This window comes from Cervus elaphus, chromosome 2, assembly GCF_910594005.1.
Source record: "Cervus elaphus chromosome 2, mCerEla1.1, whole genome shotgun sequence".
NCBI lineage: Eukaryota > Metazoa > Chordata > Mammalia > Artiodactyla > Cervidae > Cervus > Cervus elaphus.
This window is the reverse complement of record NC_057816.1, coordinates 31,304,426-31,332,259: the sequence shown is the minus strand read 5'-3', so window position 1 is coordinate 31,332,259 and position 27,834 is coordinate 31,304,426. Positions and strand designations below refer to the sequence as shown.

Genomic DNA, 27,834 nt, shown 5'->3' with positions numbered 1-27,834 from the left:
GAGTCCATAGTTATATGGGCAGTTAATATATATCCATGGAGATTAAAATATGCAATGGGGAAAGGAAAGACTCTTCAAAAAATGGTGTTGGGAAAACTGTACCACTTTCTCACACCACATACAAAATAAACTCAAAACGAATTAAAGTCTTATGTGTAAGATCATAAAGCATAAACTTGTAGAAGAAAACATAGGTAATGTACTGTTTGACTTAAGTCTTATAATTTTGAAGGGAGGTCTGTTTCATTAGGCTAAGGAAACAGAAGCAAAAATAAATGAGACAACATCAAATGAAAAAAGCTTTTTCTCAGTGAAGGAAACTCAACAAATTGAAAAATCTGTGTACTGAATGGGATAAGATATTTGCAAATGACATATCTGACAAGTGATTAATATCTTAAAGTATATAAAGAACTCATGCAAGTCAGCATCAAAGAAACACCAACTAAAAAATGGACAAAGGACCTGAATAGACATTTTTTTAAAGGAGACATGTGGCCAACAGTTATATGAAAAGATACTCTATATCACTAATCAACAGGGAAATGCAAATCAAAACCACAATGAGATATCCCCTCACACATGTCAGAATGGCTATTAACAAAAAGATAACAAATTATAAGTATTGGCAAGGATGTGGAGAGAAAGAAACTCTTGTGTGCTGTATGTAAAGTATATTTGAATAAAACTAGGGGGAAGTCACTGAGATTTTGATTGGAGTTGCATGAATCTTCTCATTGCTTTGGTTAATAGTAACATATTAACAATGTTAATTTTTTCAATCCATGAACCTGGGATGTGTTTACATTTATCTGTGTCTTCCTCCACTTCTTTCAGAAATATTTTCTTGTTTTCATTGCATAAATCTTTCACCTGCTTCGTTTTAAATTCATTCTTTTAAGTATTTTATTCTTTCTGAATCCATTTTAAATGAAATTGTTTTTGTAATTTCTGTAATTAGTGACCAGAGTGGAGATTTCTTTTATTTAGAGTATAGGATCTCTTTTTGACACCTGAGTCTTACCATGCTTTGCAAGTTATTTCATGAACCTGTACACAGATTCTTCATTCTTAGTGTATAGAAATGCAGCTGATTTTTGGATGTTTCCTTGGTATTGCTGTTTTGTGGAATTTATTTTGTTTCTTTTTGTTATGGAAATTTTAGGCTTTTCTGCATGTAAGAGTTTTTGTTGTTCAGTCATTGTCATGTCTGACTCTTTGTGGCCCTGTGGACAGCAGCTTGCCAGGCTCCCCTATCCTTCACTATCTCCCAGAGTTTGCTCAGATTCATGTGCATTGAGTTGGTGATAGTATCTAATTGTCTCATCTCTGCTGCCCTCTTCTCTTTTTGCCTTCAGTCTTTCCCAGCAGCAGGGTCTTTTCCAGTGAGTTGGCTCTTCGTATCAAGTGACCAAAGTATTGAGCTTCAGCTTCAGCATTAGTCCCTCCAGTCAATATTCAGGGTTGATTTCCTTTAGGATTGACTGGTTTGATTTTCTTACAATCCAAGGGACTCTCAAGAGTCTTCTCTAGCACTGTAATTTGAAAACATCAATTCTTTGGCACTCAAACTTCTTTATGGTTCAACTCTCACATCTGTACATGACTACTGGAAAAACCATAGCTTTGACTATACAGACTTTTGTCAGCAAAGTAATGTCTCTTCTTTTTAATACACTGTCTAGGTTTGTCATAGCTTTCCTTCCAGGGGCAGGTATCTTTTCATTTCTTGGCTGAAGTCACTGTCCGCAGTGATTTTGGAGGCCAAGAAAATAAAATCTGCCACTGTTTCCAGTTTTTCCCCTTCTATTTGCCATGAAGTGATGGGCCCAGATGCCATGACCTTAGTTTTTGAATGTTGAGTTTTAAACCAGCTTTTTCACTCTCCTCTTTCATCTTCATCAAGAGGCTCTTTAGTTCCTCTTTGCTTTCTGCCGTAAGGGTGGTAAAATCTTCACACCTGAGGTTGTTGATATTTTTCGCAGCAGTCTTGATTCTAACTTGTGATTCATCCAGCTCTGCATTTTGCATGATGTGCTCTGCATATAAGTGGAACAGGGTGCCAGTATATAACTCTTACTCTTTTCCCACTTGTGAACCAGTCAGTTGTTCTACGTAAGGTTCAAACTGTTGGTTCTTGACCCACATACAAGTTTCTCAGGCACAAGTAAGATGGTCTGGTATTCCCATCTCTTAAGAATTTTCCACGGTTTGTTGTGATCTGCACAGTCAAAGGCTTTAGTGTAGTCAATGAAGCAGAAGTTGATGTTTTTCTGGAATTCCCTTGCTTACTTTATGATCCAACAAATGTTGGCAATTTGATCTCTGGTTCCTTTCCCTTTTATAAACCCACCTTGTACATCTGGAAGTTCTTGGTTCATTTACTACTGAAGCTTAGTTTGAAGGATTTTGAGCATAACCTTACTAGCATGCAAAATGAATGCAACTTTTCAGGTAGTTTGAACATTCTCTGGCACTGCTCTTCTTTGAGATTGGAGTGAAAACTGACCTTTTCCAGTCCTGTGGCCACTGCTGACTTTTCCAAATTTGCTGGTGTATTGACTACAGCACTTTCACAGCATCATCTTTTAGGATTTGAAATAGCTCACCTGGAATTCCATCACCTCCACTAGCTTTGTTTGTAGTGATGCTTCCTAAGGCCCACTTGACTTCACACTCCAGGATGACTGGCAAACCATCATGGTTATCCTGGTCATTAAGATAATTTTTTGTATAGTTTTTCTGTGTATTCTTGCCACCTCTTCTTAATCTCTTCTGCTTCTGTTAGGTGCTTACATTTCTGTCCTTTATTGTGCCCATCCTTGCAAAAATGTTCCCTTGGTATCTCCAGTTTTCTTGATGAGATCTCTAATCTTTCCCATTCTGTTGTTTTTCTCCACAGTTCTTCTTCTTGTTCATAAAGAAGACCTTCTTATCTCTTCTTGCTATTTTCTTGAACTCTGCATTCAGTTGGGTTTATCTTTCCCTTCCTACCTTGCTTTTCACTTCTCTTCTTGTCTCAGCTATTTGTAAAGCCTCCTCAGACAACCACTCTGCCTTCTTGCATTTCTTTTTCTTTGGGATGGTTTTAGTTTCTGCCTCCTGTACAGAGCTACAAACCTCTCTGCATAGTTCTTTAGGCACTCTGTCTACCAGATCTAATCCCTTGAATCTATTCGTCACCTCCACTGTGTAGTCAGTCATAAGGGATGTGATTTAGGTCACACCTGAATGGCCTACAGGTTTTCCCTTCTTTCTTCAATTTAAGCCTGACGTTTTCAATAAGGAGCTTATAATCTGAACCACAGTCAGCTCCAGGTCTTGTTTTTGCTGAGTGTATAGAGCTTCTCCATTTTCGTGTGCAAAGAATATAAGCAATCTGATTTTAGTATTGACCTGTAGGTGATGTCTATGTGTGGTCATCTTTTGTGTTGTTGGAAGAGGGTTTTACTATGACCAGCGTGTTCTCTTGGCAAAACTCTGTTAGCCTTTGTCCTGCTTCAATTTGTACTCCAAGGTGAAACTTGCCAGTTACTCCAGGTATCTCTTCCTATTTTTGCATTCCAATCTTCTGTGATGAAAAGGACATCTTTTTTTGATGTTAGTTTTAGAAGGTCTTGTAGGTCTTCATAGAACTGGTCAACTTCAGCTTTTGGGGCATTAGTGGTTGGGGCATAGACCTGGATTACTGTGATATTGAATGGTTTGCCTTGGAAATGAACTGAGATTATTCTGTTGTTTTTGAGATTGCCCCCAAGTACTGCATTTTGGACTGTTTCGTTGACTGTGAGGGCTACTCCATTTCTTCTAAGGTATTCTTGCCCAGAGTAGTAAATATAATGGTCATCTGAATTAAATTTGCCCATTCCTGTCCATTTTAGTTCTTTGATTCCTAAGATGTCAGTGTTCACTCTTGCCATCTTCTGTTTGACCACGTCCAATTTACCTTGATTCATGGACCTAACATTCCACGTTCCTATGCTGTATTATTCTTTGCAGCATGAGACTTTATTTTCACCTCCAGGCACATCCACAACTGAGCGTCCTTTTCGCCTTAACCCAGCAGCTTCATTCTTTCTGGAGTTATTGGTAACTGCCCTCTGCTCTTCTCCAGTAGCATATTGGACACCTTCTGACCTTGGGGGGCTCATCTGCAGTGTCATATCATTTTGCATTTTCATACTCTTAATGTTCATGGGGTCCTTGAGGCAAGAATACTGATGTGGTTTTGCCACTCCTTTCTCAGTGGACTGCATTTTGTCAGAACTGTCCACAGTGATTCATTTGTCTTGGGTGGCATGGCATGGCATGGCTCATAGCTTCATTGAAGTTATGCAGGCCCGTTCACCAATGACAAGACCATGATCCATGAAGGCAGCGTATAAGATAATACCATATGAAAACAGAAGTAATTTTAGGTTCTTCCTTTCCAACCTGGATCCATTTTATTTCTCTGTGATGCTCAATTGCTCTGGCTAGAACTTTTAGCATCACTTTGAGTAAAAGTGCCAAAACACACTTCCTTACCTTGTTCCTAATTTTAGAGGAAAAGCTTTTTGTCATTCACCATTGAATATGGTGTTTGCCCTGGCTTTTTCATATATGTCTTTTATTACTTTGGTATAGTTTCTATTTTTAGCTTAAAGAGAATGTTTATCATTAAGGGGGTTGAATGTTGTCTAATTCCTTTTCTGTATCACTTGAAATAATTGTGTTTTTTTTTTCATTCTTTTAATGTGGTTTGTTACATTGATGGATTTCAATAACATTCTTGAATTTTGGGACTAAATCTCACATATAATCCTTTTGAATACAGTGCTGAGTTTTATTTGATATTTTATTGAGGTTTTTTTACATCAGTGTTCATAAGGGATATTGTTCTGTAATTTTATTTTCTTGTAAGTTTGTCTGGCTTTGATATTGGGGTATCCTTTAGAGTCTGTTAACTCTTACACAATCTTTTTTTATTCTCATATTCAATAAGTTGTATTGTCTTATCTTTTAGTTCAGTGAGTCTTCCTTTTGCCTGTTTAAATCTGCCTTTGAATCCCTGTAGTCAGTTTCTCATTTCAGTTATTGTACTTTTTAGCTGTATAATTTTTTGGTTTATTTTTCGGGTTTAAGAAATCTCTTTATTAATATTTCCATTTTGTTCATACATTATTTTGTTGAGTTTATCCACATCTTTCTTTAGTTCTTTTAGTGTCTTTAATATGATTGTTTTAAAGTTTTTATCTAGTATATCTACCATTAGCTTTTTTTCAGGGACAGTTCTTGTTGATTTTTTTCCTTTGAATGGGCCATACTTTGTTTTTGTCAGTCTTGTGATTTTTTTTTAATTTGGTTAAAAACTGGGCATTTGAGATGAGTAGTATGGTCCCCCTTCCTTTGGGTTTGCTGGGTTTTGTTGTTGTTGTTGTTTTAATTTTTATTAGATGTCTCTATGCCGTGGATCAGCCTGAGGTGTAAACTTGAGTTTTTTTCAGGTTTTTCTGATCTTCCCTTGGCCATGTATGGTCACTTTCTAATTTCTCTTTGTATGTACACATATTTTTAATATTTTAATTTTTTAATGTAGATTGCTTAATATAAAGCTACTGTTTAATGGCTGATTTACAATAGGAGAAAAGGAGGGTTGAAAAGGGTGCTGCCCTTTAAATCTTGTGAAAGTCATTTCTGTTAGAGGGCTGGGGCTTTGCAACAGCAGAAGAAGGTGCAACAACAGTCTTATCTCTTTGCTCCTTTGTGACAAGAAGTAACCAGTGACCAGAGCAGGGAAACCCTGTATTTGGAATAGAGGATGTTTTTTTGCCACCCTGGCACTCACCAGCTGCTGTGCAAGTTACTCCAGGAACCTGTCCACAGTTGTTTGCCATGTGAATAGGGGTGGGTAATGGGTAGCTGCTATTGTGCTAAGAGCTGAAATTGACTGAAATTAACCCCAGTTTACACCTGAGTTTTCCTATGGAAGTTGAAAGCCTTTCATATACTCCAAATCTCCAAGAGAATTACATCAGACAGTCTTCGAATGCAGTTGCTGTCTAGGTGGGGAGACATTCCTGGTGCTTTGTACTCTGTCATCTTCTCAGCATCATCTCTTCTTTCATTTTTGATAAATTTTAAGTTGATAGTTGTTTTCTTCCTTCACCATTTAAAATACGTTGTTTCATTGTTTTCTGTATCTCATATTTTTGTTGAAAAGTCTGCTATATACATATCTTTGTTTCTCTCTAAATATGTATTTTCTTTCCCTGTGGCTCCTTTTACAATTTTCTTTTCGTTATCAATTTTTCACCAGTCATACACAGGCACATAGTGTGGGGTATGTGCCTGTGTATGTGAACTCCTACATTTACTTTTCTTGGCATTCATCAGTGTTGTTGGATCTATTGATGCCTAACTTTTATAAATTTTTGAACTTTTTACTTTTACTTCCTCAGATTTTTTTCTGTCCCTCCCCTCTTTTTAGGATTGCAACTGCACATATATAATACTGCTTGATATGATCTTACAGTCCATTTGGATAGACTGTACTGCTGAACCTTCAAATTCACTGATCTTAACATCATCTGTAATATCAAATATGCTGTTAAATTCATTTAGTGAAATTTTCATTTCAGTTATATTTTTTATCTCTAGAATTTCCATTTATTTCTTTTTTGACTCTTAGAGTTCTGTCTTCATATGTTCTTGTGTTCCTTTGCATCTATTACCTACATCGTCTGTATTTTTTATCTTGATTTAATATTCTTGTTTACTAATTCTGTCACCTCTGTCATTTCCAAATTTGTCTTTACAGAGTAATTTCTCTAGGTTATGTTACATTTTTATACTTTGTTATACATCTGGTAAATTTTGGTTATAAGCCAGACATTGTGACTTTACCATTCTGTGTGGTATATTTTTTGTATTCCAGTAAAGAATTTGGTGCTTATTCTAGCAGGCAATTAAGTTACTTGAAGACTAGTTTGATCCTTTGGAGGATTGTTTTTAAGTTCTTTTATGGAGATTCTAAAGTAATTCTAGTTCTAAATCATTCTCATCTCAAAGGTGTATCCTTGTTATTACTGAGGTCATGCCACTGATAGAACTTGAATGAGTTACATCCCTTTGTGAGCTCTGTAAATTGTCTTAGAACTTTCTGGTTATTTTCCTTTTCTTGGAAGTTATTCTTGGCAAACTCCATAAGAGTTTTACTCTGTACATTTACAAATTGATATTTAGCCATACTTCAAGGGATCCTTGTACATATTTTTCCAGAATGCTCTTTTTGCATACCTCCATTCCCAGTGGGACTCTAGCCAATAAATTCTAGCTTTCTTGACCTCTCCTTAATCTTCTCTTCTTCTTTTCATTTCAGTACTGTAGCTGGGTACTTATTAGATGCTCCCCTCCTTGCGCCATGGGCTTCCCTGGTGGTGCTAGTGGTAAAGAACCCGCCTGCCAATGTAGGAGATGCACGAGCTCAGGTTTGATTCCTGAGTCAGGAAGATCCCCTGGAGGAGGGCATGGCAACCCATTCTAGTATTCTTGCCTGGAGAATCCCATGGACAGAGGAGCCTGCTGGGCTACAGTTCATAGGGTTTCAAAGAGTGAGACCCAACTTGAATCGACTTATCATGCATGTCCACCTTGCCCTATGCCACATTCCAGTATTTACCTGCAAGATGGAAGCTTGGGTAATGGTAAAGCCTATTTCATTTGTTTGCCTTTTCTCAGAAATAATTATACTATGCTCCCCATTGTCCACTTCCTACAAAAGTTAATTCTCTTGTCCAGTTTTCTAGTTGTTTATGGGGAGGGGACTAGGTCTCAATCCTGTTACTCCTTAATGATCATTACAGAGTTCTCATCATGTATATTTTAATCATAAAGAAAGAGAGATTTTCATAAAAACAGATTCTTCAAGGCAAATAGCTGGTAACAGAAGTTTTCAGATAATAAACTTTTCTAATGATGCCATCTGATATGAGAATCTAGGACCAGAAATACTCAGGGCAGTTGCCAGTTGGGAAATGAGTCAGGAAAACATAGGAAGACTGTGTAGGTGCCTGCTTAGTATGGTTCTAGGGACTTCAGGACCTTGCCGCATTCACTTCTCACTTACCTTACTCTCAGATGACTGCTCTACCTATTATTTTCTAGATCCATAAATTCCCTGGATAGGAAGGCTACTCTTCCACCATAGCTAATAGACTTATTGGAGCTTTCCTGGTAGCTCAGACGGTAGTCAGCCTGCAGTGCAGGAAACCCAGGTTTGATACTTGGGTCAGGAAGATCCCCTGGAAGAGGGCATGGCAAGTCACTGCAATATTCTTGCCTGGAGAATCCCCCTAGACAGAGGAGCCTGGCGGGATCCAGTCTATGGGTTCACAGAGAGTCAGACAGGACTGAGCAACTAAGCACAGCGCAACAGGCTTGTTGGACATTACAGAAGATTGCTTCCTTGGGCAGAAAAATGTCAGTATCAAAGTATAAATTCCTGTACTTAATCCTCTGCTAAGACAAGGGAGGGAGTAAGGAACCTAGTAAGACTTGTGAGCTTGATAGGCTTTCTGAGAACCCTGTCTGCCAGAGTGGCTGAATTCAGCCTATCCACCTCTTTCGCTCTTCTCCCCCTCTGCCTGCAGTTATGATCGTGTGCCTTTTCTCATGCATGACTCTGACCTGAGAAGAACAACCAATATCAAGGAGGTCCTGCCAAATGCCTCCTTGACACACCCTTCCTTATTTGATTGGGATTTCCTGTCGACTCTGAATGCAGGCAAATGGTTTTCACAAGCTCTGGTAAGACACATTCTCCACTTGAAGAAACCTGCCTTGAACTCCCTCTTCTGTATGAGGTCATGTGCTGCTCCTGGAGATAAAGCCTTTAGATGAGGATAGGCAAGTGTGCACACAATTTCATCCCAGTTTGGTAGCGTGACTATAGTTAGAATTCGCAGGAATGTTATTCCAGTAATGTAGTCAGTCTAATTGCTGCTGGAAATTCTGCAAACAAGCCTTAAACTTATTCTTGTTATTTACTTCCTTTTTATCCAAGAATTTCTTGAACTTAGGGCTTCCCTGGTGGCTCAGATGGTAAAAAATCTGCCCGCAATGTGGGAGACCCGAGTTTGATTCCTGGCAGTGTTTAAAAAACAAGTTAGAGAATTTAGAATTATCCTGAATAGAAAGTCAGATTTACATCTGATAAAAGTCAAGCCTGCCTTCTGAAAATAGTTAAAGGAAAGCAACTTACATTTTCCAGGTTATCATGTCTACAGGGAATCCATGTGACCTAGGTTTCACCAATCAGATATACTCATTTTCAGTCTGATTTTGACAACAAACACCTGAGCAGGGCAGACAGCAGGCACTCATATTGCTGGTACCTATGGCAGCAGAGCTACAACAGTTAGAGGTCAGCTGTGGTAATGGCTTTCCTATCAGGTAGTTGTGAAGTAAATCTTCAGGGACTTTTGATTATATACTAGATGGAATGGAATTTATTTATATTTGATGTTAATCCTGAAGACCGATTTGACCCTTTGTCATGTTAAAAGTGAAAAGTAAAGACTTACATCAAGAAATATACTTATCCACTTAAAATTCTTTCAACAAGTGTTACTGTAAGGGATAGCTGAACATTGATTTGTAATGATTGTATCACCTCAGAATACTTATTCTCTTATGAGTACGTAGCCTATAAAAGCTGTTTCCGTGTGAGAAATAAAGGGATACATCTGATATTCCAGGTTTCTGTGTGTATGTAGGCTCTGTATATGTCTCATCATACATGAATAAATAGAAACATACAGACTAGAGAGACTCCATTAGTATGTACAATATATATTGGTTTAATTAGCCATGGGCTAAGTCACTTCATTTGTATCTGACTCTTTGTGACCCTTTGGACTGTAGCCCTCCAGGCTCCTCTGCCAATGGGATTTTCTAGTCAAGAACACCATACATTGGAAGGCAGATTCAACAACTGAACCTCCATGAAAGTCCCCCAGGCAAGAATACTGGAGTTGGTTGCCATTTCCTCCTCCAGGGGATCTTCCCGACCCAGGGTTCAGGAAGAAACCCACATCTCTTAAATCTCCTGCTTCAGCAGATGGGTTCCTTACCACTAGTGCCGCCTATGGAAGCCCTGATAACCATAGGTAATGTTTTGGCAAGTATGTATTCCAAATGAGAAGGCTGTTAGAATATTTGTTGTGTAATTTATGGTTTGTAAAAGTCTTACTTACTATAAGTGGTGGGATAGGATATGTTATTTTAGTAATGTTATCTGTATGTTTTAGGATTAATAGTTTTATTTTATCTAGGTGGTGTGTTTGCAAGTGTTTAGTTATACCTTTAGTCTGGTTACTGAAGAGTATTCTGAAACCTTGACTTCAAATATGATTATCTAGGGGGCTTTATTTTTAGGTTTGTTGGTAGAGCTTGCTTTGCTTGCATGCTGTGTGGTCAGAAGTAGTCAAAGTGGTGTTGGCACATTATTTAAAAGGTTTGTAAGATTGGATAATTTTTCAGAGCAAAGAAATTCTTTCATTTGCGAAGGTTTTTCTGGGTTCTCTTTTTTGGTTGGGTATAGTTATGGATTGATGGTGGTGGTGAGTTGATTATTATCTGACAGTAAAGTTATTATTCTTGAGACTACTTGTGAAAATTAAATAGTTTGATCTATAGTGAAATAAAAATAGATATAGAAGTTCTGGGAATTGTCCCTGGAAGATCAACTGATCTGTTTGAGGGCTTCCTTGGTGATTCAGTGGTAAAGAGTCTGCCTGCAGTGCAGGAGACTCAAGTTCAATCCCTGGGTCTGGAAGATCCCCTAGAGAAGGAAATGGCAACCCACTCCAGTATTCTTGCCTGGAAAATCCCATGGACAGAGGAGCCTGGCAGGCTACAGTCCATGGGGTCGCAAGGAGTCGGGCACAACTTATATTTATTGGTATAGTTATTATTCTTGAGATTGCTTGTGAAAATTAGCCTGATCTGTAATGGTTTTTCTAGTAGTCATGTGTGGTTTTTCCGGTAGTCATGAATATTCATTTCAAGGACTGATGCTGAAGCTGAAACTCCAATACTTTGGCCACCTGATGCGAAGAACTGACTCATTGGAAAAGACCTGGATGCTGGGAAAGTTTGAAGGCAGGAGGAGAAGGGGATGGCAGAGGATGAGATGGTTGGATGGCATCACCAACTCAATGGACATGAGTTTGAGCAAGCTCTGGGAGTTGGTGATGGACAGGAAAGCCTGGTGTGCTGCAGTCCACAGGGTCACAAAGAGTCAGACATGACTGAGTGACTAAACTGAACTGAATAATGAAATAAAAAGAGATACAGAAGTTCTGCAAATTGTCCCTGGAAGATCAGCTGAGTTCTTATTTTACTAGTAAAGCCAACATTTCTGTGGAGCATTTTTATATCCTTTTGTGAAAATATAAATCTCTAAAGTTGTTCAGTTGCTAAGTCATGTCCGACTTTTTGTGACCCCATGGACTGCAGCACACCAGGCTTTCCTGTCCTTCACCATCTCCCGGAGGTTGCTCCAACTCATGTCCATTGAGTCAGTGATGCCATCCAAACATCTCGTCCTCTGTCGCCCCCTTCTCCTGCCCTCAATCTTCCCCAGCACCAGGGACTTTTCCAGTGAGTCATCTCTTTGAATCAGGTGTCCAAAGTATTGGAGTTTCAGCTTCAGCATCAGTCCTTCCAATGAACCTTAAGGGTTGATTTCCTTTAAGATTGATTGATTTGATCTCCTTGCAGTCCAAGGGACTTTCAGAGGTCTAGCACCACAGTTCAAAAGCTTCAACCTCAAAAAATCTCAAAAGTATAAAAATGTAATTCTCATGCATATAGTGAGCAGATTATAATTTTATTTAACACATTAATGAAATAAGCAGAACGACACTTAAAAGAAGTAAGAACTCAATATGCCTATAGTCAGAGCAACAAAGAAATGCTGAAATCACATTGTTAAGTTGGATACAAACCTAGTATGTTACCTTGTTAATATACTGTATGGCAATGAAGACATACTTTTGGAGTTATCTTTTTTATAAAAAATCATGTACATCTCTATTGGACAAAAATAATTTCCACTTTTATTAGTTGTCTACAAGTCACCATCTAACTTTACATAGTCTGACCCTAATCAGTAGAACATGGTAATTCAAAGAAAGGTACATTTTCTTAAGAGTCAGATAACCCTTAGGTGTGCTTGTTAAACATTGTGTTACCGTGATATTATCTTTTGCCTTACTGCTAAGTTTTGAATAATTAAGTCTCCTCTTGGGATCATTAATAACTTCTGTAGAGTAGAGACTGGTCTCATTGTGATTTTGCATCATGTGGCTTCATTAACTCACATCGGTGTCGTTAAAACAGTCACTTAACACACATAAGGTTCCTTGTTAGCTCTAGAGTCAGATCTAACTCTAGCAAATCTAGAGTCAGATCATATTAGACAACTGCTCAGGCCACTTAAATTAGGTTCCATCACAAAGTTTGTAAAGCGTCTAGAATTTTATTTTTAGCAGTCTCTATTATTCCAGAGGTCTTTTTATCACTATTATTTACAAACTAAATTCATTTATGCCAGGTTTCACCTCTGCACTTACAAATGTGGACAAATTCCTCTCTCCTTTTCTTGCAAGTCGGTGGCTTTCTTACTATTTGTAATGCTGGGACAGTGTACAACAATGGACGTGAAAGAGTTTGCCTAGGAAGGCTGGTAGGCATTGGTCCAAATACCAATTTTATCTGTGTCCTTAGTGGGGACTGGGGACTTGCCATATCATACTGAATGAAATGTATTCTCAAATATCATCCATTAGGCATGGCTTTGATTATGCAATCAATTTGTCCAGTTATATCCCAGTGAAAGGACATTTTTATTTAAGCTCATGGAAATGACTGCATTGTCATGAGACATAAAGACTCAGTAAAAAGTATTTGTACCTGAATTCTGAGGGATGGTGAAAACAAGATACTATCAATAAATACAAAGAATGTTTTTCACAAGGTAAGAATTAGAGAAAAGTAAAAAAGAGAATGGGTTTTCTCATATGCCCATTAGAAAATAGAATATTAAAAAGAGTACCAATAAAATTCCAAAATGAATAAGCATGATTAGATTGACCTCATCAGTTCATTCAGTCTGGCATGGGTAATGTCCTGCTATGTCTAGGGTTATCAGTGCACTTCCATGAAGTTAACCGCTTCTACTCTAAAACTTAATCTTTGAAATTCTGCCTCAGTCCTCTGATACAGATGGGTTGGTGTCTGATTGAGATGACAGTGTCAACTTACACTAGGAAGCATTTTCATGAGTTTGTTCTTGGTGTATCAAAAGATAAGAGTGTACAGTCCTTTCAAACAAGATTTTGATTCTAGACTTTCCAGCTTTTGATCTGTATCTTATATAAAAAACCTTCAGACAATCATGGGAAGAAAGAAGAAAGCTCTTGATAACTGAATTGAATCTGTTTTATTATAGCAAACAACAGTGTCAGAAAGGAAAATAAAATACTAATAGAATATATTAATCTATTAGTGTAACTCTTTGTGACCCCATGCACTGTGGCCCGCCAGGCTCCTCTGTCCATGTGATTCTCTAGGCAAGAATACTGGAGGGGGTTGCCATTTATTTCTCCAGGGGTTCTTTCCAACCCAGAGATCAAACCCAGATCTCCCACACTGCAAGCAGATTCTTTACCATCTGAGCCACCAAGGAAGCCTACCTAATAGAATATAATACATAACTATATAGAAGATTTGATCTGTTTCCTTTAGGAGTAAGAACATGTTATAGACATTGAAAACATTAGCATCTCTCCTGATTCTTCCAGTCCATTCTTTAAAACATAAAAAATTTTCAAACTCTGAAATGTATTTATATTTTTATTTTACCTGCAAAATATTGACTGGGATGATAAAGGTTCCCTTTTTATATTTTACAGCTTCTGCCATATCTTAACTTGTGGGCAGTTTTTATAATAGTGTTGAACCATATATGAAGCATGGATGTATCTACTTCTGGCCATGACAGTGTACAGGTGTTAGCTGTGTCATCTTGCCATAAATAGCTAGAAAACCAGAAAAAATACATGAAATATCCATTCTTAGATGCTGGGCAACAGTCAGTGCAGAGCTGTGAAAGGAAGGAATAATAGAGCATTCTGATTGCCCTCATATTGCGCCTGGAGGCGTGTTCTGGCTGTCATACAGCAGGAGGAACCTAAGCAGAGCGTGGTGGTCCTGTGGAGCTGAGGACAGATTGGTTTTTTTTTTGTTTTTTTTTTTTTAGATAGAGGTGGTGGTAGTTTTGAGGGAGGACTACCCAAAGGAGAGAACTCTCCAGAGAAAGACCTCTGGAAGTCTGTGTGGGGTCTGCTTGAGTATGTTGCTGATATCTAAAAGGCACACAAATAGGGTGAACCTCCCCAAGGCTGGGCAGAGTACTACTAGGGAGCTTTTAGCGGAATCATTCTAAGAGCTCACATAGATCTGGAAAATATTCAAGTTCTAACTAGCCATATTAGAAGACAGGCTTTGTTGGACATACGGGCCTTTAGTAAAAATTCTGGAAAGGTCACACCTCAGCTATAGGGATAAATAAACCCTAGATTAAAGGCTATTAAAATTGCCTTTAGACCTGCTCTAAACAATATCCATTTGATTTGCTAGTAATCGAAATGCTTGCCAAAATTTTTTTATTGCACTTTAAAAGAGACAACAATGTCAGGCCTGTAACAGTATAACAGTCACAGTGTCCAACAGCCAATAATAAAATTTCTTGGCATACAAAAAAGCAGGGAAATGTAGCTTAAAACCAGGAGCAAAACTGCTCATTAAAAGTTCAGAAAAGACAGACTGATAGGGACTTGTAGACAGAAACGGACTTTTAAAAAGCTATTAAAATCTCTAGTTCCAGCCGTGTTGCTGCAAATGGCATTATTCCATTCTTTTTTATGGCTGAGTAATATTGCGTTGTATATATGGACCATATCTTCTTTACTCATTCCTCTGTTGATTGACATTTAGGGACTTAGAGATTGTCATAGTGAGTAAAGTAAGTTAGAGAAAGGTAAGTATCATATGATAGTGCTTTTATACGGAATCTTAAAAAAAGGGGGGTACAAATGAATTTACCTACAAAACAAAAATAGAGTTACAAATGTAGAGAACAAGATTTTAGTTACCAGGGAGTAATGGAGGAGGGATAAATTGGGAGATTGGGATTAACATATATGTACTGCTGCTGCTGCTGCTGCGAAATCGCTTTAGTCGTGCCTGACTCTGCGCGACCCCATAGATGGCAGCCTACCAGGCTCCTCTGTCCCTGGGATTCTCCAGGCAAGAACACTGGAGCAGGTTGCCATTTCCTTCTCCATGCATGAAAGTGAAAAGTGAAAGTGAAGTCGCTCAGTCGTGTCTGACTCTTCGCGACCCCATGGACTGCAGCCTACCAGGCTCCTCCGTCCATGGGATCTTCCAGGCAAGAGTACTGGAGTGGGTTGCCATTGCCTTCTCCCAAATATGCACTACTATATATAAAATAGATAACTAATAAGGACCTTCTGTATAACACAGGGAACTCTACTCAATACTCTGAAGGGCATATATGGGAAAAGATTTAAGAAGGAGTGGATATATGTATATGTATAACTGATAAATGTATGTATAACAGATTCACTTTACACCTGAAACTAACACAACATTGTAAATCTACTATACTCCAATAAATTTTTTGAACCAAATAGTGTTCCTATAACTAACAAACTATAATATTTGCACTTTAAAATTCCCAAGATTTTCATGAGGGATTATTGGTCTACAGTTTTCTTTTCTGATAATGTCATTGTCTGGTTTTGGTGTTATGATAATGCTGACCTCATAAAATGAGTTGAAAATGTTCTGTCCTCTTCTGTTTCTTGGAGGAAGCTGTGTAGAATTGGTGTTATTTCTTCCTGTGTATTTGGTAGAATTCAGCTTTAAACACACTTGAGCCTCAAATTGTCTTGGAAGGTTGTTACGTATAAAGTCAGTTTTATTCATAGATATATGTCCTTCAGGTTATCTCTTCTTCAGTGATTGTTGATAGTTTTTGTCTTTTAAGGACTTAGTCTGTAGCATTAAGTTGTTGAATTTATGGACAGAGTTGTTTATTTTTAGTTATCCTTTTAATGCTTGTGGGACCAGTGATTATATTTCCTCTTTTATCCCTGCTTTTCATAATTTGTAATTCTTTCCTCTTTCTGTTCAGCTGGTTAGAGATATATTAATTGCATTGACATTGTCAAAAGAAGTGGAAGATTTCATTGATTACTGCTTTTTGTTGTCAAGTTTCATAGATTTTTACTCAAATCTTTATATTTTGCTTCTTTTGCTGTTTAAAAAATTTATTTATTTTTTTATTGAAGGATAATTGCTTTACAGAATTTTGTTGTTTTCTGTCAAACCTCAACGTGAATCAGCCATAGGTATACATATATCCCCTCCCCCCTTTTTTTAAGCTGATTCAAAAAAAATTTTTTTTTAATTTTTTAAAATTTATTTTAATTGGAGGCTCATTACTTTACAATATTGTGATGGTTTTTGCCATACGTTCATGTGAATCAGCTATGGGTGTACATGTGTTCCCCATCCTGACCCTCCTTCCCACCTCCCTCCCCATCCCATTCCTCATGGTCATCCCAATGCACCAGCCCTGAGCACCCTGTCTCATGCATCGAACCTGGACTGGTGATCTGTTTCACATATGATAATATACATGTTTCAGTGCTATTCTCTCAAGTCATCCCACCCTCGCCTTCTCCCACAGAATGCAAAAGTCTATTCTTTACATCTGTGTCTCCTTTGCTGTCTCACATATAGGGTCATCATTACTGTCTTTCTAAATTCCATATATATGTGTTAATATACTGTATTGGTGTTTTTCTTTCTGACTTACTTCGCTCTTTATTATAGGCTCCAGTTTCATTCACCTCATTAGAACTGATTCAAATGCATTCTTTTTAATAGCTGAGTAATATCCCATTGTGTATATGTACCATGGCTTTCTTATCCATTCGTCTGCTGATGGACATCTAGGTTGCTTCCATGTCCTGGCTATTGTAAACAGTGCTGCGATGAACATTGTGGTACATGTGTCTCTTTCAAGCTGGGTCATATGGCAGTTCTATTTCTAGTTTTTTTAAGAAATCTCCACACTGTTTTCCATAGTGGCTGTACTAGTTTGCATTCCCACCAACAGTGTAAGAGGGTTCCCTTTTCTCCACACCCTCTCCAGCATTTATTGCTTGTAGACTTTTGGATAGCACCCATTCTGACTGGCATGAAATTACCTCATTGTGGTTTTGATTTGCATTTCTCTGATAATGAGTGATGTTGAGCATCTTTTCATGTGTTTGTTAGCCATCTGTATGTCTTCTTTGGAGAAATGTCTGTTTAGTTCTTTGGCCCATTTTTTGACTGGGTCGTTTATTTTTCTGGAATTGAGCTGCAGGAATTGCTTGTATATTTTTGAGATTAATTCTTTGTCATTTGCCTCATTTGCTATTATTTTCTCCCATTGTGAAGGCTGTCTTTTCACCTTGTTTACAGTTTCCTTTGTTGTGCAAAAGCTTTTAAGTTTAATTAGGTCCCATTTGTTTATTTTTGCTTTTATTTCCATTACCCTAGGAGGTGGGTCGTAGAGGATCCTGCTGTGATTTATGTCAGAGAGTGTTTTGCCTATGTTTTCCTCTAGGAGTTTTATAGTTTCTGGTCTTAAGTTTATATCTTTAATCCATTTTGAGTTAATTTTTGTGTATGGTGTTAGAAGGTGTTCTAGTTTCATTCTTTTACAGGTGGTTGACCAGTTTTCCCAGCTCCACTCGTTAAAGAGATTGTCTTTTCTCCATTGTATATCTTTGCCTCCTTTGTCAAAGATAAGGTGTCAATAGGTGCGTGGATTTATCTCTGGACTTTCTATTTTGTTCCATTGATCTATGTTTCTGTCTTTGTGCCAGTACCATACCTCCCTTTTGAACTTCCCGCCCATCTCCCTCACCATCCTACCCCTCTAGGTTGATAACAGCCCCTGTTTGAGTTTCCTTAGCCATACAGCAAATTCCCGTTGGCTGTCTATAACATGGACTCTTTTGTTTGCTTTGAGTTTCATTTTTATCTTTTGTTTCTAGTTTGCTGAAGTAGAAACTTAGGTTACTGATTTTAAGTCTTTTTTTCTTTCTATCATAGCATTTATTGTATTTACCTCTAAGCACTGCTTCAGTGGCATCACACAGATTTTGTCATTTATTTATTTATTTTTGGTTGTGGTGGGTTTTCACTGCTGCCCACAGGCTTTCTTTAGTTGCAGTGAGTGGGGGCCATTCTTCATTGTGGTGTAAGGACTTCTCATTGCGTGACATCTCTTGTTGTGAAACCTAGGTTGTAGGTATGTGAGCTTCAGTAGCTGTGGCGTATGGGCTTTAGTTGTTCCACAGCATGTGGAGTCTTCCTGGACCAGGGATTGAACTCGTGTCCCCCTGCATTGGCAGGCTGATTCCTATCCACCGTAGCACCAAGGTAATCCTGTACAGATTTTGATATGTTGCATTTTAATTTTTGTTTACTTCTGAATATATAAAAATTTCCCCTTAATCCTTCTCCCTTGACCATGGATAATTTAGAAATGTTTTTTCAAATTTCTAAACATTTGCAGATGTCCCAGAAGTTATTTTCTTGTTATTGACTTCTAGTTTAATCCTGTTCTCATCTGAGTGTTTAGTTTGTGTGATTGCTGTTCTTTCATATCTACTAGAATTCATTTTATTGTCCAGAATATGGCCTGTCTTAATATTCCAAAAGCATATGAGATGAATTTAGGAAATTGTTTTATATATATTAAATCAAGTTGACTAATAATGTTTAGATTGTCTCTCTTCTTGAGAATTTTCTGCCTGTTTTATCCATTACTGAGAGAGGAATAATGATGTCTTCAACCATACATGTTGATTTATATATATACATATACATACATATATATGTATATGTATATTTGGATCTGTCAGGTCTCCTTCATTTATTTTGAAGTTCTGTTGTTAAGAGCAGACATATGTAGGATTAGGATGTCTCCTTGGCGAATCTGCCTTTTTCATGACAGACTAATGGCTTCCCAAAGAAAGCCATGCCCTGATTCCTGGAAGCAGTAAGTATATTGTCATACATAGTAAAAAGATCTTTGCAGATGTAATTGAGGTTATGGATTCTCTGTTGATGAGATTATCTTGGGTTATCTTGGTGGGCCCAATCTAATCATGAGTCCTTAAAAACAGAGAACCTTTCCTAGTTGCAGTTAGAGAGCTGCATTAGTGGAGAAAAGGCTGAAAATACTTAAAGCATGAGAAAGACTCAACCCACTGTTGCTGCTTTTGAAAATGAAGAAACCGGGCTATGAGCCAAGAAATGCTGGTGGCCTCTAGAAGATGAGGATGGCCTTTAGTTGATAGACAACAAGGAAATAGGTGACCTCAGTATTAATAACCACAAGGAGCTAAATTCTGCCAACAACCTGAATAAGCAGCAGATGGATTTTCCCTCTCCAAGAGACTCTAGAGAGGAGAACAGCCCTGTTGACACCTCGATTTTAGTCAAATGAAACCTAGATAAGTCTTCCAATCTGTAAAATTATAAAATAATACATTTGTATTAAGTCACTAAATTTGTGTTGTTTCAGTAGTAATAGAAAATATAATCATAATATTATGTTCCTCTTTATCAGTGATAATTATAACTTAAGAACATAGAAAACACTTTGACAAAATACTAGCATCTCAAATCCATGACTATATAAAAAAGAGAATATATCATGATCAAGATTAGGTGCATCTTCGGAGTACAAGACTCATTCAACAGTAAAAAAAAACAACTAGTCAATGTCAATGTGATTTATTATATCAACAGTCTAAAGAAAACTACATGATCCCTTAGATTGATGCCACAGAAGCATTTGACAACATTCAGCAAAAATTTTGTTTGTGATTAGAAACTCTTAAAAGTAAGAATAGCAGAGAACTTACCTTAACTAACAAAGGAGAAACTTTAAAGCCTATAGCTAACATTATTCTTTTTTTTGTTGTTGTTGTTATTTTATTTTTTAATTAATTAATTTATTTTTTTATTAATTGGAGGCTAGTTACTTCACAACATTTCAGTGGGTTTTGTCATACTAACATTATTCTTAATGGTGAAAAAATGAATGTTTTTCTTCTAACATTGGGAACAAGGCAAGAGTGCCTTCCCTAATGTAAATTGGTGTATCCACCATGGAAAACTTTATTGAGGTTCCTTAAAAAACTAAAAAAAGAGTTGCTATATGATGCAGCAATCCCACTCCTAGGCACATATTCAGGCAAAACTGTAATTCAAAAAGATATATGCATCTGTATGTTCAAAGGAACACTATTCACAATAGCAAGATGTGGAAACAATCTAAACGTCCATCTTTCGGTGAATGGATAAAGAAGAGTGATTCGTATGTATAGTGGAATACTCCTTAGCCATAAAAAACAATGAAATAATGGACCTAGAGATTATCATACTAAGTGAGGTAAGTCAGAAAGAAAAAGACAGATGCCATATGCTATGTCTTATATGTGAAATATAAAACGTGACACAAATGAGTTTATCTACCAAACAGAAACAAACACATGGACATAGAGTGGTTGCCGAGAGGGATCAGGTATGGGGAAAGGTGGATTGGGAGTTTGGGATTAGCAGATGCAAACTATTATATATAGAATGGATATACAGCAAGGTCCTAGTGTGTAACACAGGGACTCGTGCCATATCAATATCCTGTGAAAATGAATGTAAAAAAGAATGTGTGTGTGTGTATATATATATATATATACATATATATATGTATGTATGTATGTATATAAACTTTGCCATGCAGCAGAAATTAATGTAACATTGTAAATCAGCTATACTTCAATAAAATAATTTTTTTTTAAAAAAAGAATGCCCTTCCTTACCACTTCTGCCGAACATACTGGAGGTCCTAGACAGTGTATTGTGGAAGGAAAGATAAAAGGCATGCAGACAAGTAAACTTTAAAGTACACTATTATTACCTGTATTCAATATATTATGCATTAGATCTCTATGACTTGTTTAGTGCTCAGTATAAGTTTGTACCCTTCAATACTATCAATCTTATCCTCAGTCCCCATCCCCTGGTAACCACTGTTTTACTCTTTTTTTTTTCTTTTTGCAGGTTTGACACTTTTAGGTTCTATGTATAATAATATCATATAGTACTTATCATTCTCTGTCTGACTTACCTTGCATAATCTGGGTGTTCACAGTCCATCCATTTTGTCACAAATGGCAGGATATCTTCCTTTCTCATGGCTGAATAATATTCTGTTGTGTATATACACTACATCATTTTTATTCATTCATTCGTTGATGAGCATTTAAGTCGTTTCCATATCTTGGCTATTGTGAATAACGCTGCAGTGAGCATGAGAGTGCATATATCTCATTGAACTCCTGTTCTCATTTCCTTTGGATATATATCCAGAAGTGGGTTGCTGAATCATTTGATAGGTCTTTTTCTAATTTTTTCAGGAAAATTCACATTGTTTTCCATAATAGTTGGACTACTTTGCCAGTGAGTGTGAAAGTTTTTCATTTTCACCACATCCTTGCTGGTATCTGTTGTCTCTTGTCTTCTTGATAATAGCCATTCTAGCAGGTGTGAGGTGATAATCTCATTGTGGTTTTTATTTGCATGTCCCTGATGATTAGTGATTTTGACATCCTCTCATGTGCCTGGTGGCTGTTTTGATGTCCTCTTTGGAAAATATCTATTTAGTTCTTCTGTCCATTTTTCTAGTCACATTTATTATTGTTATGTTATAGTATACTTCCTTTATATATTTTAGATATTAACTCCTCATCCAGTATATGGTTTGCAGAAGTTTTCTCCCATTTTCTTGGCTGTCTTTCATTTTGTTAATTATTTATTTGCCATAAAGGAGGTTTTGAGTTTTATGTAGTCCCATTTGTTGATTTTTGCTTTTGGTGTTTGTGCTTTTGGCATCGTGTCCAGAAAAGTCATTGCTAAAACCAGTATTGGTGAGCTGCTTCTCTGCATTTTCCTCTGGGAGTTTTATGGTATCAATCTTATGTTTAAGTCTGGATCCATTTTGAGTTAGTTTTGGTGAGTGGTGTGAGACATGGGTTCAATTTCATTGTTCTGCATATGTTTCTCCAGTTTTCCCAGTACCATTTGTTGAAGATATTGTCTTTTCCCCATTGAGTGTTCTTGGCTCTCCTCTTGAATATTAGTTGACCATGTGATCTCAGGGGCTTCCCTGGTGGCTCAGACAGTAAAGAATCCGCCTGCAGTGCAGAAGACTTGGGTTTAATCCCTGGGTTGGGAGGATCCCCTGGAGGAGGGCATGGCATCCCACTTCAGTATTCTTGCTTGGAGAATCCCCATGGACAGAGGAGCCTGGTGGGCAAGTCCATGGGGTGACAAAGAGTCGGACACATCTGAGCGACTAAGCACAGCACATATAATTCCAGAGCTTAATACTGGACATTTTAATCTGTTCCATTGGTCTTTGTATCTATTATGGGGCTGGTACCATATTATTTGTATTACTGTGGACTTAAAGTATAATTTCAAATCAGGAAGTATGGTATCTCCAGCTTTGTTCTTTCTTTCTCAGAATTTCTTTGGCTATTCAGGGTCTTTTGTGATTACATGCACATTGCAGGATTGTTTCTTCTGTCTCTGTAAAGGATGCCTTCAGTATTTTGATGAGGATTGCTTTGAATCTAGATTCAAAGCTTTGGGTAATATAGCCATTTTAACAGTATTAATTCTTATGATCCATGAACCCAGAGTGTCTTTCCATTTGTTTTTGTCTTCTTTCATCAAAGTCTCATAGTTTTCACCATACACATCTTTCACTTCCTTCGTTAAATTTGTTCCTATGTATTCTATTGTTTTTAATACTATTAAAACATGGATGGAATAGTCTTGAATGGAATGGAATAGTCTTCTTTATGGAAGACTACTATGGAATGGAATAGACTACTATGAATGGAATAGTCTTCTTTATTTCTTTTTCTGATGCTTCGTCAGTAGTGTAAAGGAATGCTACCGAATTCTTTATATTTCTTTTGCATCCTGCCACTCTACTGAAACTGATTAATCCTAACAGTTTTTTGACTGGCTTTTTGGGATTTTCTTTATACAAGATCATGTAATCAACAAATGACAAGCATTTTAATTCTCCCTTTTTGATTTGGATGCCTTTTATTTCTTTGTTGTGCCTAATTCTGTAGCTGGGACTTTCAGTACTGTATTGAATAGGAGTGGTGAGAGTGAACCTCCTTGTCTTATTCTTGCCCTTAGAGGAATACTGTCAGTTTTTCTCCATTGAGTATAATGTTATCCATGGGTTTGTCAGATATGGCCTTGGTTATGTTGATATATGTTCCTTTTATACCTAATCTGTTAAGGGCTTTTTTAATCATGAAAGGATTTTGTATTTTGTTCATCGTTTTTTGAGATGATCATGTGATTTTTATTTTTCATTTTGTTGATACGATGAATTATATTAATTGATTTGCATACATTGACTTGTCTTTGCATCTTAGGGATAAATCCCTCTTGGTCATGGTATATAATTCTTTTTATGAATCCTTGAATTTGGCTTGCTATTATCTTGTGGAGAGTTTTTATACCTATGTTTATCGGGACTGACTTCACTCATAGCTCAGTTGGTAAAGAATCTACCTGCAGTTCAGGAGTCTACCTCCAATGCAGGAGACCCAGGTTCAATTCCTAGGTTGGGAAGAACTTCTGGAGAAGGAAGTGCAGTCTACTCCAATATTCTTGCCTGGAAAATCCCATGAATAGAGGAGCCTAGTGGGCTACAGTCATGAGGAGTCATAAGAGTTGGAAATGACTTAGTGAGTAAACCATCATATTTATCAGGACTGTTGTTGGTCAATAGTTTTCTTTTCCTGTGGTTTTGGTATAAGGCTGACTTCAAAGAATGAGTTTGAAAGTGTTCTCTCTTCCTTGATATTTTGGAGAGTTTGTGGAGGATAGGTCTTAATTATTCTTTAAATGGTTGGTAGAATTTACCTTTAAAGTCATGTGGTCTTGGAGTTTTATGCATTGAGAGATTTTTGATGACTGGTTCAACCTCTTGACTCATTATTGATTTGTTCAGATTTTCTATGTGTTCCTGATTCAATCTTGACATATTGTCTGTTTCTAGAAGTGTAATAATTTCTTTTAGGTTATGTAAATTTGTTGGCATAGAATTGTTCATAGTAGTTTTTTACAGTTCTGTGTATTTCTGTAGTATTAGTTGTAATGTCTCCTCTTTCATTTCTAATGTTAATTGTTTGAGTCATCTCTCTTCTTTTCCTAGTTAGCAAAACATCTGTTAATTTTTTTTTTATCTTTTCAAAGAACCAGCTTTTAGTTTCATTGATTTTTTTCTATTGTTTTTCTGGTTTCTATTATGTTTATTTCTGCTCTGATTTTTTATTATTTCCTTTCTTTTGCTAACTTTGCGCTTAATTTGTTCCTCTTTTCCTAGTTACTTGAGGTGTAAACCTAGGTAATTTATTTGAGATATTTCTCATCTCTTACTGTATGCATTTGTTGATATAAGCTTTCCTCCTGGAAATGCTTTTTCTGCATCTTACAAAATATAGTATGTTGTTTATTTTCACTTTCATTTGTTTTGAGATAGTTGTTAATTAACCTTTTGATTTCTTTGATATAGTGCTTATTTGGAAGTGTGTCATTTAGTTCCCAAAGATTTGTGGCTCTGCTTTCTTTTTGTTGTTGATTTCTGATATCATACTGTTGTGGTCACAGAAGAGTGTTGGTATTATTTCAGCATTCTTAAATTTGCTAAGATTTTTTTTGTGGCCCATGATATGACCCGTCCTGGAGAATATTCTGTGTATACTTGAAAACAGTAACAGTATGCATTCTACTGATGTAGAATGGAGTGTTCTATAAATGTTTGTTAATTTAATTTGTTCTAAAGTGTTGTTCAGTTCTGTCATTTTGTTGTTTTCTATGTGACTGATATGTTTATTGTTCTTAGTGGGATACTAAGTCCCCTAATGTTGTATTTTTCTCTGTTTCTTCCCTAAGTCCTTGGGTGTTGTAAACATACATGATTGCTATATCTTCTTGATATAATGACAGCTTTATCACTATATCATCATATGTATTTATTTTTATCTCTTGTTATCATTTTTGGCTTGAGATCAGTCTGTCCTAAGTATGGCTACACCCATTTTCTTTTGGTTATCATTTGCTTGGAGTATCATCTTGTACCCCATTCACTTGGATCCTGTGTGTCTTTATAACTGAAATGAGTGTCTTGAGGCAGCATATTGTTGTGTCTTGTTTTTTTAATTCATCCAGCCACTCTGTGCCTTTTGATTGATGAGTTCAATTTGTTTGCATTTAGAGTTAGTCTGTTTCTGTTGTGTTATGTTCATTTGTTTGTTTTACTTTGTAGAGTCCACATGTAAATGAAAATACACAGTATTTGTCTTTCTCTATATGACTTATCTCACTTAGCATAATACCCTTCAAGTTCTTTGTTGCAAATGGCAAGATTTCCTTCTTTTTTTGTGGCTGAAGAGTATACCATTGTATATATATACTACATAGAAGAGTTATACTATTGTGTGTGTGTGTGTGTGTGTGTGTGTGTATATATATATGTATATATATATATATATATATATAGCATATCTTCTTTATCCATTCATCTGTTGATGGATACTTAGGTTGCTTCCATATCTTGGCTGTTATAAATAATGCCGTTATGAACATTGGGGTGCATGTATCTTTTCAAAAGAGTGTTTTCCTTTTCTTTGGATATATATGTGTGGGATTATTTCTTGGCTCTCTATTCTGATCCATTGATCTATATATTTGTTTCTGTCCCAGTACCATATTGTTTTGATTACTGTAGCTTTGTAGTGTAGTCTGAAGTCAGGGAACTTTATTCCTCCTGCTCTTTTCTTCTTTCTCAAGATTGTTTTGGCTCTTCAGTCTCTTTTGTGTTTCCATGCAGATTTTTAAATTATTTGTTCTGGATATATGAAAAATGCCATTGATATTTTGACAGGAATTGCATTGAATCTGTAGATGGCTTATGTAATATTGTCATCTTAGCAATATTTTAATGTTCCAATCCATGAACACTGTGTTTCTTTCCATCTGTTTGTATTGTCTTCAGTTATTTCATCAACATCTTGTATTTTTCTGAGGTCAATTCTTTACTTCCTTAGTTATTCCTAGGTATTTTATTCTTCTTGGTGCAATGATAAATGGGATTGTTTTCTTAATTCTCTTTCTGATAGTTCATTTGTATCCTGCAGCTTTACCAGATTCATTTATAAATTTACTTACAAAAATTATTTATTTATAAATTTTATAAATTACTTATTTATAATAAATTACTTAAATTTATTTATTTATTAATGAGTTCTAGTAGTTTTTTGGTGGCTTTAGGATTTTGTTTGTATAGTATCTTGTCATTTGCAAACAGTTTTAGTTTTTCCTTTCTAATTTAGACTCTTTTTCTTCTCTCATTGCTGTGGCTGGTACTTCCAATACCATGTTGAATAAAAGCAGTGAGAGTGGGCATCCTTGTTTTGATCTTGAATTAGCGGAAATGCTTTCAGCTTTTCACCTTTGGATATGATGTTAGCTGTGGACTTATACATGGTCTTTCTTATGTTTGCATATGTTCCTTTAATACCTACTTTGTTGAGAGTCTTTTTGTCATAGATAGATGTTGAATTTTGTCACAAGCTTTTCTGCATCTATTGAGATGATCATATCATTTCTGTTTTTCAGCTTGTCATTGCGGTGTATCATATTGTTTGGTTTGTGGATATTGAAGCATTCTTATGTCCCTGGGACGAATCCCACTTGATCATGGTGTATGGATCTTTTAATGTATTGTTAAATTCAGTTTTTAATATTTTGTTGAGAATTTTTGTACCTGTAATTTTTTCTGTGTGTGTCCTATCTTTGGTTTTGGTATTAGGCTGATACTGACCTCATAGAATGAGTTCAGAAACATTCCTTCCTCTGCAGTTTTTGCGAATGTTTTGGGGAGGATAAATGTTAACTCTTCTCTAAATGTTTGATATAATTCAACATTGAAACCCTGTGATCCTGGATTTTGTTGGGAATTTTTTTTTTTAATACTTACTCAGCTTCAGTACTGATAATCTGTCTGTTGATATTTTCTGTTTCTTCCTGGCTTTTTGTTTCCTTTTGCATGCAGTGTCTTTGCCCACCTCCTTCTTTCTCTATGTGTGTGTCTTTAGATCTGGAGTGAATCTCTTGTAAGTACCATATATATGGGTCTTGTTTTTGTATTCATTCAGCCACTCTTTGTCTTTTGGTTGGAGCATTTAGTCCATTTATATTTAAAGTAATTACTGATGGGTATATACTAATTACCAGGCTCCCCTTGTGGCTCAGCAGTAGAGAATCTGCCTGCCAATGCAGGAGATAACGGATTTGATCCCTGGGTTAGGAAGATCTTCTGAAGAAGGAAATGGCAACTCCAGTATTTTGCGTGGGAAATCCCATGGACAGAGAAGCTTGGTGGACTGCAGTCCATGGGGGTCACAAAAGAGTTGGATATAACTTAGCGACTAAATAACATTATACTAATTATTTTTATAGTTCTTTTTTGTTCCTTTCATCTTCTTTTGTCCTTTTTCCTTGTGATGTAATGACTGCATTAGGTGTTATGTTTGGATT

General features: G+C 36.6%; 1 protein-coding gene across 1 annotated transcript in view; it reads left to right on the top strand.

Annotated features, from left to right (window-relative positions):
- Positions 1 to 27,834, top strand: part of LOC122676088 (glycerophosphodiester phosphodiesterase domain-containing protein 4-like) — a 126,435-nt gene that overhangs the window by 47,299 nt on the left and 51,302 nt on the right. The window contains exon 12 of the mRNA XM_043875418.1: positions 8,631 to 8,787. Within this exon, the coding sequence (XP_043731353.1) occupies positions 8,631 to 8,787 (157 nt within the window). The remainder of the gene's footprint in view (positions 1 to 8,630; positions 8,788 to 27,834) is intronic.